This window comes from Dunckerocampus dactyliophorus, chromosome 13 (assembly GCF_027744805.1).
Source record: "Dunckerocampus dactyliophorus isolate RoL2022-P2 chromosome 13, RoL_Ddac_1.1, whole genome shotgun sequence".
Classification (NCBI taxonomy): Eukaryota; Metazoa; Chordata; class Actinopteri; order Syngnathiformes; family Syngnathidae; genus Dunckerocampus; species Dunckerocampus dactyliophorus.
Genome location: NC_072831.1, coordinates 13,045,376 through 13,057,594, shown reverse-complemented (window position 1 = coordinate 13,057,594; position 12,219 = coordinate 13,045,376). Strand labels below are relative to the sequence as shown.

General features: G+C 40.9%; 1 protein-coding gene across 4 annotated transcripts in view; it reads left to right on the top strand.

Annotated features, from left to right (window-relative positions):
* Window positions 1-12,219, top strand: part of LOC129192067 (latent-transforming growth factor beta-binding protein 2-like) — a 128,897-nt gene that overhangs the window by 79,609 nt on the left and 37,069 nt on the right. For all 4 annotated transcript variants that reach the window (XR_008573341.1, XM_054795558.1, XM_054795557.1 and 1 more), the window contains exons 10-19: window positions 1,690-1,812; window positions 3,055-3,219; window positions 4,422-4,757; window positions 6,732-6,751; window positions 6,935-6,971; window positions 7,785-7,844; window positions 9,425-9,550; window positions 10,873-11,001; window positions 11,103-11,222; window positions 11,313-11,432. Coding sequence is in view for 3 of the 4 variants with exons in the window: in XM_054795558.1 (XP_054651533.1) it covers window positions 1,690-1,812; window positions 3,055-3,219; window positions 4,422-4,757; window positions 6,732-6,751; window positions 6,935-6,971; window positions 7,785-7,844; window positions 9,425-9,550; window positions 10,873-11,001; window positions 11,103-11,222; window positions 11,313-11,432 (1,236 nt within the window). In the remaining variant the exon portion in view is untranslated. The remainder of the gene's footprint in view (window positions 1-1,689; window positions 1,813-3,054; window positions 3,220-4,421; window positions 4,758-6,731; window positions 6,752-6,934; window positions 6,972-7,784; window positions 7,845-9,424; window positions 9,551-10,872; window positions 11,002-11,102; window positions 11,223-11,312; window positions 11,433-12,219) is intronic.

Here is a 12,219-nt window from a genome sequence, read left to right as displayed (position 1 = left end):
CAATTAAAATTGAGTAAGGTCCGCATGCAATTTTTTTCACAGCGAAGGTCCGAACCTTATTGTGCCTTAAATTGCGTCAAACGGACTAGCTCATATGAATATCAAATGTAACCCTGCTCCTGGGAGGAGGGCATGATGAACTGTTGGGGGGGCGTGAGAGGCAGGGAGGACTTTCAATATTAGTGCAGACCTGCCAACATGAATGAATTTGTCGTACTCAGCATGCGATTTGACTCTTGAATATGCTTGTATGCTTCACTGCTCTCTGTTTTGCTGCATTTTGCTGGTTTCAGGTTCGAGTTCAGTCTGTACAGTACAGATAAATAAATACATAATCACTTTCTCACTCATATTTCAAATTGTGGGCGTGGGGGAGGCGTGAAAATATTTCTGTCCCCCAGTGGGGCCATGACAGAAAATAATTGAGAACCGCTGCCCTGCAACACACTTATTTTGGCACCTAAATTGCATTTAAAAGAAAACGGGACCAAATTTCACATAAATAATAAAAGTGTTTGACTGTACAAACAATGAATGAACACAAGAGACTTATTTTTAAGTTAAATAAACCTGCACCGGTTTCTCTGGAAAAATATTAAATAATAACAATTTAATAAGTGTCTCTTTCACAGAAAAGCTGCAACAATTCATTCTCTTAAAGTTTCAGATTTTCTTGTTATTGTTGTAGCTGAAATTGGAATTTGCCTGAATTTCTCACACAATTCCTCTTTTTGTTTACCTTTGAGTAAGATCTCTGCAGCAGAAGCACTCCACAACTCTCCTGTCAGCGAAAGGTGTTTTGTTTTGCTCCAATCCGTACAATCCCTGGTGAAAACTCATTTGCATGTTGCTGTGCTGTAAACTGCCAATGCGATCGGTCCGCAAGCATGATTATATGTTATTATATTTCCCATTCACTTTAATTGGTCACGGGTCCGTAAAGGGCCATCACTGGGTCCGGATCCGGACCGAGGTCCGCCATTTGGTGATGGCTGGTCTAATGGAATAACCTTTTTTCCGCCAATATACAAACAAAAAAACAAAACAAGAGCATTAATTGGATTTGGAAATTCTGAGAGGGCAGGCAGGTTTGTTTCATTAAAGCATTTGGAAAAAGACATGTTTTATGTGATACAACAACAAACTTTGACTGGTCCCCAGTTAAAAAAATGGCCCTCTGGTTCTTGTCTGGCACATTAACTGACCATCTTATCTTATTGACGTTGGAGATGCAAACTGAATTCCCCGTAGACTCTACTTGAAGATGTGTAAAGGATATAAACTTAAGGTGATGATATAAAGTAATTAATCAACATCTGCCTGAGTCTCTTGCTGTCAATATGAACGTTATCTTGCAGCCACAATGTGGTCAATTCCTCTGTGCATGTGTTTTCTTCATGTCATCACTCCTCCTGAATTTCATACCGTGGTGTAACTCAGAGCATTCCATACTTCATCACCTCCAAGCGGCTGGTGGTTTTTAACTGTATGATCCACTGCAATATTTTGTCACCTTTCAATGTGTAAATGATGACATCATTGTTGGTCTGCCGATATGACAGCTTTGCATACTCAAGGTAACACAAATGTGATCTTGATTTTTCTTCCGAGGAGATCGCTTACAGTTCAAACATTCCCTGTCAGAGAAAAACAAGGCTTCGTGGCTGACACTTACTGCATATTTTACAGATATCAATGAGTGCCTCCTGCCCGGAATCTGTAAGAATGCAGAGTGTCTCAACACCAAGGGAAGCTACAGATGCACGTGTAAACCAGGCTACATGTTAGACCCTGCTAGAAGCCACTGTGTCTGTAAGTACTGCTTATAGTTTCTAAATCCTTACATCTGAGAACCGTAGTCACTCAAAGTCTGTTAGGCGATGAAAAATATGGAAACTGTTTGCTGGAGAGACCAGTTTTTAGCAAGGCAGCTTAGCGAGACAAGATCAGTCCAACACCTCTGTATTTGCCCTAGACACAAAATTTTAGAAATAGCTAAGCGGCACAGAAAAATGGATGGATGGATGGCCTAGAAAAAAATCTATGCATCAAACATGTACACAGATGTTTCTTTATGCAAGGGTCAAGTTACAGATGTCTGCGTCACCCAACCTGTGAATCTTCAGCACTCCTTAGCTGTTCCGATTAGTTCACTCGTCATCCTTTTTGACCCAAGGGGGCCACAGTATTTTTTGTTCCTGTTCGACAATGCGGTTATGAATTTTTTTAAAAAGTCATAATTGTCCACGTTTTTTTATTTGTACAGTATGTAAACACATGATGCAAATGTCAGTCTGAGAATGAAACTAACCTTGAAGCCTCATAGCTTACTACCGCCATATTGGACAGAGACAGAAATTCAGCTGCAACAACAATATGAACTATGAACAATAAAACATTGGATATCAAAAGTATGTTAAATCCTCCTTGTTTACTTCTCTGACAACCTCCTCAGCATATGTTGCAATCAAGCAAAAATGTGACAAACACGGCAAAATGTTGGGAGAAAGCATGCCACAAGCTACCCAGCATGCCTTACTGCGGGAATATATGTCTGTTTTTTTACATGGGTATTGCGTGTCGGTATTTGTTTGTATGCCCACATGGTGCAGTATGTAGGGTCACTTTGTGAGTCGTGTTTTGACGTGTTATGTTGTTTGGATTGCTTTTTTCTCTAAGCTACAGATTGCGACTCAAGCATGCCACAGTAGCACTGCAAGTCATGTTGCCGGCTACAGTTTCCATGTTAAAAGTTTAAAAGGAAAGGAATTTGGGAATGCTCGGTGGACCGGATTAAGACACATGGCGTGCCGCAGTTTGCCGACCTCTGTCCTAGTTCATGGATAAAAAGGGGGATTTGATTCCGTACCACCCCTCGAAAAAGTTTGGTGGAAATTGGTTGGGTATTTTTAGACCTATCCTGCTAGTTGTGTCTGCCCTTCTATTTACTGTTTTACTGTGTCAAAATAATGTGCTGTGAAAAATGTAATTAATACAATAAAATTTGTTGTATTTTAAGACTGTATTTGAAGGACGTGTGTCCTTTCTCCCCAGCGGACAAGGCCGTTTCAGACCAGAGGGCGTTTTGCTACCGTTGGGTGACAGCAGGCACATGCTCGTTGCCCCTTTCTCAGCACATCACCAAGCAGATCTGTTGCTGCAGCGGCGTGGGCAAAGCTTGGGGAGATGGCTGTGATCGTTGCCCTTTGCCCGGATCTGGTATGGCTACACAAATCAAATACTGTATTGGGTCATGTCCTCAAACTACAAAAACATCATTGTATTATTTTAGTTGAACATGTAGAACAGATATTTGCTCGGTTGCTGTAAAAAAATACAACATGCAATCACATGCACAGGTTGTCAGTGTCTGTGAAAGACCTCTCAAAGAAAGACAAATTGATTTAAGTCGGTCAGTCACCACCCTGTTATCTGCCAGGTGTGCAAATGATTTCAGAATAAGCTGAAAATGTGTTTGAATTGGAAAAAGACCAAAAACAAAAATTTTTTGGGGTTATCGCTGATGTCCACTGAGAGAAACCTCAATAACAATCAGAATCAAATAGCTTTGCCAAAAGAAACATGGGATTTCTTTTCATACCAGTTTGATGTTCAAACGTTTCAAAGGGAAAATGATGAGTTTATGGAGTTTATGGACTGGCCAGTGACTTATACTGTAATAATCGTCATGGATCAGATGTCCTAGACCTCCATGGTGCTGCTTCGGACTGACACATTAGCCTCTGATTCCTCACATCCTTGATTTTCAATGGCGTGAAATGAAGTGTTGGAGTCATTTTATGAACAAAACATATTTCTTGTGAGCAGGTAACAGAAGCCGGCAGACTTTTATTCCATTTTCACTCCAGCTCCTGTGATGTGGCTGCGGATCATAGCTAGCCTCATTTTGATGCACACTTTCATCAGTTGGTTTCTCATAACAACCGTGTCTCCTGCCTTTACCACCACCATATTTAGCTGTCATTACTCACATCGTTATTCCAGATCCTTCTGGCATAGAGTTGCCGCTGTCAGGTCAAAAAGGGGACACTGTGCTTCTCGCTTGTAATGGATTCACCATCTCTGAGGTATCCTTGTCTCTCTAGCTCGCAATTAGCAACACGAGTTCAGTCAAAATGAAATATTCCTCTCAAGCCATTTGGCTACGCAGATTCTTCCTTAGCCCCTTGTTGGTAGACAGCTGCATCTGCAATCATCATAGAGAAATGTGACTTCCTTATAGAAAAGCTCATATGAACACAATTACACAGGTGGCATATGGGGTCACAAGTTTAGAAGTGTAATGTTGTAGTCAGGATCACATAAAACATCAAGACAAAGACTTTTTGGCCATCTTATAGTTGGCGCAAATGGTATTAATATTAGTATTCACAATGGATTATGGTTTTGTAACCCCACAGATCATTTTAAGGAGATCTGCCCGGCTGGTCACGGATATACCTACTCCCGCTCTGATGTGCAGATCTCTCTACGACAATTGGAGGAAGATGATCTTCAGAGTACTGGATTGTCTTGGGAAGAGCAGAACCCCACATATTCTCAGCTGCCGTCCTCCCAGCCATCAGTGCAAAGGCCTGGCGGGGCTCAATATCCCGTCTACCCACAGACTCCTCAAATACCACAATGGTCTGAGTACCCAGAGTCACCACAATCTCCTCTGCACCCTATCATGCCTCAGCAGCCCATCCCATCACATCCCTTCATCCCAGCCAGAGAAACACCTCGACAGCCTGAAGGTAAAAATAAAGTTTGCCGCTTTACTTAGTTGTATGTAGCATGTTTGTTGTGAAGTTTCAAAAGGACAGTGGGCCTCATTCACGAAACGTTCTTACGCACAAATGTGTTCTTAAAGCCTTCTTACGAAGATTTTTGGCATTCACGAAACGTGTTCTTAACTCACAGTTCTTAGATCTAAGAACAAATTCTACGAACGCCTAGGAGGACTCTTACGCACAAGCAAAACTTGCACTTTCAATGCGCAGTCGCCCTCATGATGGATTTTGCAACCTGATCCCAAAAAATGTAGTGCAAATAAAATATCCCAACAATTATTTATCATCAAAACAACTAAAATATACTCCATTGATAAATATATATTCAAATCCCAATTCATCAAAAAAAATGTAGCTGGCTGGACGTGCGCTGCGCAGAGAGAGAATGTAAAGGGACCATCAGATTTATTTGCTGAAAGCCACGAATATTTGATGTCCCGCTTCAGGCTTCAGGCTTCCCTCTCTGTTCTTGCAGGTGTGCAGGATCATCAGAATAACATCGCAATGAAACGTGGTGTGTCTATTGCGCACGTAGCACCCCCAGATAACGACATGCGCCCCCAGCCACGTCTTGAGCCAGAGCACGGGGCTGCTGTATTAATCAGGCAGCGTCTAATCAAATGTAACCACAGAAAAAATACATTGTCACACACAAACTATGTATTTTGACTTTATTTTTCCATCATGATTGTGTAAATATTTTCTAGAGTTTCTGAAATGGTTTGGTTTCTGATTGATGGCCCACCTCCCGTTTACTCCAGATCCCTCCGGTGCAGTCCAATCTTTTTTTTGAGTCTATTTTAAGTCAAAACAATTCTTTTTAACCTCTGCGGTGGCGCGTTTCTCCGTGGAAACGGCATTTATGTTGCCTGCAATGGTGCTCCATGCCGACTCTTTTTGGATGGCCTGATGACCGGTGGATACACGTGAAAATAAGGTGGTCTTGTGTTCGCTCACTCCTTGTAAAAGCACCTCTATTTCTGTAGAATTGAAGTTTTTCTTCTGTTTGTTGTCCAGCTGCTCCTCAGTCTTGCCCTTGCGCGTTGCCATCTCCGCCTTCAGCTGCCTGTTGCGCACGGCACATTTTTTACCTTATATAGGAAATAATAGGCCGTGACCTATGCAAATTAAGGCTCACATGCACGGGCATCGCAGTTGGCATTCATCAACCTAAGAACACCGGTGCGAACGATTATTCCTACTTAAGAAGGTGTCGTGAATGTGGCGCAGTTTCCAACCCGCGCCTTCTTAAGTACACTTCTTAAGAAGACTTTTAAGAAGATGTTCGTGAATGAGGCCCAATGTTCTTTACAGAATCCAGGCATAGGCTTAATAAAAGACATTTGAACCACTCTTTGTAGAAATAACAACACTACAAGGCAGCAGAATGATTTCATAAAATTATTTTATTTTCAAAAGAAGGGAAAATATTTTGTGAGAATCTAAACATCAACAGGATGATTTGATCACCACAAATAAACAATTGATCCAACATGCTCACAATACAATCATGCAGTCCAAGCAAAAATGTTCCACTATACATGTTTGATGTTCTCAAGAACTGTACATCATCAGGATTTAATCGTTTTCATATCTTCGTGAATGCCGCCAGCGCCTTTTGGTGCTCGCCTAAGATTTTCAATATTACAGGAATCTGTAAATATTTATGAAGATTCAGACATATTTCATTCTGTATCTCCTTTGGCCTTTTGTCTGTGTGACTTTTGAAACGCAGCTTTAGCTCCCTGACCTGGAGGATACTAACTTCTCCATTATTCAAATAACTGTACCTTACCTGGAGATGGGTTCCAATACTGGATATGCACACTCCCCTCAATCATATTGACTGTGATCAGTCAGTTCTTGTAATTTGAGCACAAACACACAAGAGTCATCAATGCTACTGATTAACTTCCTGTTCTTGTTGTCTTGTGGCAGATGTGGAAATTCCAAGACCGGTAAGTTCTTCCTCCTTGTCAACCCATTTTGCCAAGTTTTAGTGCTTACCATTTAACATCTGCTGGGGCTAGCATGATTCCATATGAATTCTTTTTGGCCATACTTATTGTAGATGCCCATATCTAGTTATCATTAGTGGTGCTGACAACCAGTGATTCTGTTAATATGTGCTTATTTTCTAGCCACCTGCTGTGACGGACTCACCATTGAAAAATCCAGGTATTGTTTGCCATAACTTTATTTATGCGTACAATACATGTAATAAAGTGCTTCAAGCTTTCTTTTTCTTTTTTAAACTTTCTTTGAAAGCCAAGATCGAACACAAAATCGGCTTCCGAGCTGTTCTAATTTCAAAGCAATTTACCCACAACACAACGTGAAGGGAATTAATAAAAATGTCACCATCATAAAAGCTTTATTCGGGAACATTTTAATATTATTAACTGTCATGCAAGTAAAACCCTGCTGAGCAGTCTAAGGCTGTCCTACATGGCAATGATGTCCATTTTTGGTTCTATGGTTTTCATGACACTTTTCTTGGCATCAGAAAAAAACATACAGACACTTTTGTCTCATGCGACGTCATGCATGATTGCTGTTCAAGCTTTTGTTTGGCCATTTTTCCCAGAAAATTATGAACTCCCAAGTTGTACCAGATTTGGGGAAGTTTACTAATGCTTTAATGTATTAAGTCTTAAGTCATTTAAACCTGGTTCACATATAAATATCATACTGTATGTTTTGTAGAAATGTTGCCTAACATGCCTGTGTAATATCGCCACCACAATCTGTGCATGCTCCCCTCCCTTGTGCCTGGAAAGCATTGACAATCAAATTCTGACAGTTCTTTGTCTGTTGACTTTGCCATTCTCCTATTTCAAACAAGGAGGGAAGTATAGATCATTTTTAGTAACAGCTAAGGCGGCAGAATTTGGTAAAACAAGCAATGCGAAATTTAAGGACAGTGTTAGTGGTTGCATCCATTTATACATGTCCCATATACATCATGGCTATTATTATTCTTCCTGCTAGAAGTTGCTCCAGACTCTCCAGACAAGCCTGATCCAAAGGAAACAATTCCCACAGACGCAGGTAAGACACACAATATAATAGTATCCAACTGGGTGTAATATGAATTGTCAGTTTAGTTGATGTACTTTGATAAAATTAATGGTGTGAAAAGTGGAACAATTATAGGGGAACAACTGATTTATTTTAAGTCCAAGATAAGCACATTATTGTCCTACAAGAGGGAATTCTTTACCCATGCTACAATCATAAAAAAAACATAAAACTAATAAACCATAGAACTCAACAATGCAGTCGTCTCTCTTGTATTAATAAATAGTCATCAGTAAGTTGTGGATGAATAAAAACATCAACTCTTAGAAATACTAAGTGTCAATTCTACAAATATGCTACTTTAGAGCCTGGACAATGTCAGAGCAACACACACAAAAAATTGCAATAGTTGTTTATATATGGTTACGAGGAGTGTATGGTATCCTTAGTGGTGTGAAAAAGTTTTACACACTTCCTGATTTCTTAACTTTTTATTAAGGGAGAAAAAAATCCAAACCTACATGGTCCTGTGTGAAGAAGTGATTGCCCCCTAAACCTAATAACTGGTTGGGCCACCCTTAGCAGCAACAACTGCAATCAAGCGTTTGTGATAACTTGCAATGAGTCTCTTACAGCGCTGTGGAGGAATTTTGGCCCACTCAGCTTTGCAGAATTGTTGTCATTCAGCCACATTGGAGGGTTTCCATCATGAACAACATTTTTGAGGTCATGCCACAGCATCTCAGTAGGATTCAGGTCAGGACTTTGACTAGGCCACTCCAAAGTCTTCATTTAGTTTTTCTTCAGCCATTCAGAGGTGGACTTGCTGCTGTGTTTTGGATCATTGTCCTACTGCAGAACCCAAGTTGGTTTCAGCTTGAGGTCACAAACAGACTGCCATTTGTGGATAATGGCTCTCACTGTGGTTTGCTGGAGTCCCACAATTTTTGAAATGGCTTTATAACATTTTCCAGACTGATAGATCACAATTACTTTATTTCTGGGGGGGACAACATGGGGGGCAATGACGTTTTCACACAGGACCGTGTAGGTTTAGATTTTTTTCTCCCTTAATAATAACAAGTTTTGTTTAAAAACTGCATTTTGTGTTCAGTTGTGTTGTCATTGACTAATATTTCCATTTGTTTGATGACCTGAAACATTGAAGTGTGACAAACATGCAAAAAAATAAGAAATCAGGAAGGGGCAAACACTTTGTCACACCACTGTAATTTTGTTTGACAAAAAGAGTCAGAAAACTTTAGTAATGTTGCAAAAATGTGCAGAATTCATTTTTATCCTTCCCAGGCAGACATAAAGGCCCATTTTAGTGTATCTATTTTACCACAGCCCGAAGAGTCAACATCAATGTCGGGGTCTTCTTGTTTCTTCATGACCCAGTGCACACTAGAACACTGTACACTGTTGTTAAACCCTTCTTCCCATCCAAGATAGCCTCCTTCAATAAAGCGGCAAGATAGCTCCTACAGAGAAGCAAATAGCAGAAGCGCTTTTCACATTTTTTTCTGTACAGACTCTTCATTGCTGCGTGTGTGTTTGTTAAGGCCATGCTGAGTGCTTCTCTGTTGTATCTTTGGTCTTTTCCCAAGGTGTTGACAAGTGCGTCACCACACCTTCCATATGTGGCCATGGGAAATGTGTTTCTGTGCAGACTGGCTACACCTGCCAATGTGAGCTGGGATTCAAGCTCAGTGCTCTGCAGACCACCTGCATTGGTAAGCAACTTTTGACTGCAGCCGCTGTTAAAAGAAAAAATGCACTTTTTTTTATTTTGCCCATCATCCACAATCCTTATGTGAGACATGAACACACTTCTTTCTTTTTTCTGCATGTTGTAAAGATATAAAACAGCTCAAAAGAGGCAGCTAATTACTGCACATAATGGGACACACCTATTGCGTGATTAAAACACCTTCAAAATCCTAAAAAAGGTTTTATGGTTTTATATACATGCTGTGACCAAGTAGTAACAGGCACATTCATGATTACATGTAATATTTACAGTATTTTGCCATACTTTGGTCATTTTAAGCATCACCAGAACTTCCTTCTATTTCACATAGCAACATGGAAACGAACGCTACACCTAGCGTTAACGTTTCCAAACACAAAAACACAGCAGCAGTGGCGGCAGCTCCAATATGTAGCATTACCTTTTGGTAGTGGCCTGAGGCATTGTGAGTGTGGTGCTCTGAGCGAGTGTCTGGTGAAGCTAGTCGCTAGCCGGTGTGGTATGGCGAGGTGTCACTACTCCAGTAAAGTAGTTCTTCAGCGTAACAATGTTAATAACAATAATATTAACAATGTTGCTGTAGCTTGATTAATATGCAGGCCACATTATGTAAATAAAAGTTTTTGGAGGTTTTTTCAGAAGGCTTTATATGCGGAATAGTTGTTTCCCATTACGTGCATTCTTAGCTGCCTCTTTTTAGCTGTTTTTATATCTTTAGAACGCACAGAAAAGAAAAAGACATTTATGTTCATGTCTTACGTACGGCAAAATTCTACAGACAATGCCTGCAGCGGGTGCTTTCAGCTACCGAGAGGACATCAATATTTGAAGGCACCGCTAGCATTACATCCCGCCTTTTCCTGATTTGAGTATGCCAACGTAACACATTCACACGCATTATTATAACGTTATGTTTGTTGCGAAGTTTACGTACTAATGTTAGCTATCATTGAATGTAGTGTATAACCTATCGTAACCACAACGTGAATGTAAATTGTTGATTGTGTCTCTGAGACGGCTTTTGTGTGTGTGCACGCGCTACGGACATGTACATGAATGCCAACAACCATGAGTGGCAGCGATGAATGGCAGCTGTTTCATTTGTGCCGAACGAAAATTATGACAATTTTTATTCAATTAATAATTGCGAATGGTAGAAAACGTGGTTTGTACAATCTCTTCTTTCAAACCACTATTGGTAACATATGCTAGCCGGTGGTGGTGTTCTTGCATACAGTCCCTTTGACTCAGTTGAAATGCCCATACAGTAGGCCTCTGAAATGACTTTTGTCTTTGCCTCTGAAGATGTGAATGAGTGCGAGGGTGATCCATGTGAAGGAAAGGGCAGTTGTTCAAACAACTATGGCTCTTACACTTGTCAGTGCTACAGCGGCTACAGCCAGGTGATCACAGAGAACAGGAAATTCTGTCAAGGTGAGCTCGCATGGCAGCAGCGGCCAAAAAAAAACTACTATTTTTGCTGTTTACATGCTGGTGAGCTTTATTGTTACAGTTTATTTTCTTTCTTGCTGCAGACATTAATGAGTGCAGTATGCCCAACAAGTGTCAGAATGGCCAATGTGCCAACACAGAAGGCTCTTTTACGTGCGAATGTAACAGTGGCTTTGCCAAGTCCTGGAGAGGCCAATGTGAAGGTATCATTCATGCGCACACGGGGACAAAAAAAATCGCTTTGCAACTAATACTTGTGTAACTGAATGTATCATCTCTGAACCCCTGAACAGATATAGATGAGTGCCAAGATCCCAGCTCCTGTCCCAGCGGTGCCTGTGTCAATACTGTGGGCTCCTTCCAATGCCAGGTCTGCAGCCCAGGCTTCAGGCCGATCAGTGATAGATGCGTGGGTAAGGGTAACGTCACACAGCATCACATCACCAGCGACATCACCAATAGTGAGCACTCTAGTGTGTTTAAGGGGCCCTTTACAACATCCCTAGAGCATGTTCATCACCATCAAACGTGACTCAAATCTAAAATTTTCTGTACTTTTTGATCCAGTTTTGAGGGAAGTGGCGGTGAGTTTTGAAGTTTTTATGATGTCAGGAACAAAAAAAAATGTGTTTTTTATGGCCCACCCCAAGTATATACCCACCACGGGGGACAGCGTTGCATTTACGCCAGATGTAACTGGACACACACCTTAGAAAAAGTAAAACTTTTGTCTCATCAGAGTATTTTCCCAAAGGTCTTGGGGATCATCAAGATGTTTTCTGACAAAATTGGGACGAGCCTTAATGTTCTTGTTGTTCAGTAGTGGATTTCATTATGGAACTCGTTTTTGCCCAGTGTCTTTCTTATGGTGGAGTCATGAACACTGACCTTAACTGAGGCGAGTGAGGCATGCAGTTCTTTGAATGTTGTTGTGGGGTCTTTTGTGACCTCTTGGATGAGTTTTCGACCATCCGACCACAACTGGGCTCAAGGGACGAAGTGGGGGGTAAGTCACTGTCGATGCACTACACTGCTGATGGGGATGTCATACAACTTCATGTCAAAAAATCCACACTATCCCTTTAACATTACTTTTACCTTTATTGAAGACTTATTGGTGAACACGGTGATGAGTGGAGGGAGGTAGGGAGGGAGAGAGGGACAGTGCCAAACAAACTAATTGAAAAAAAAACACACACA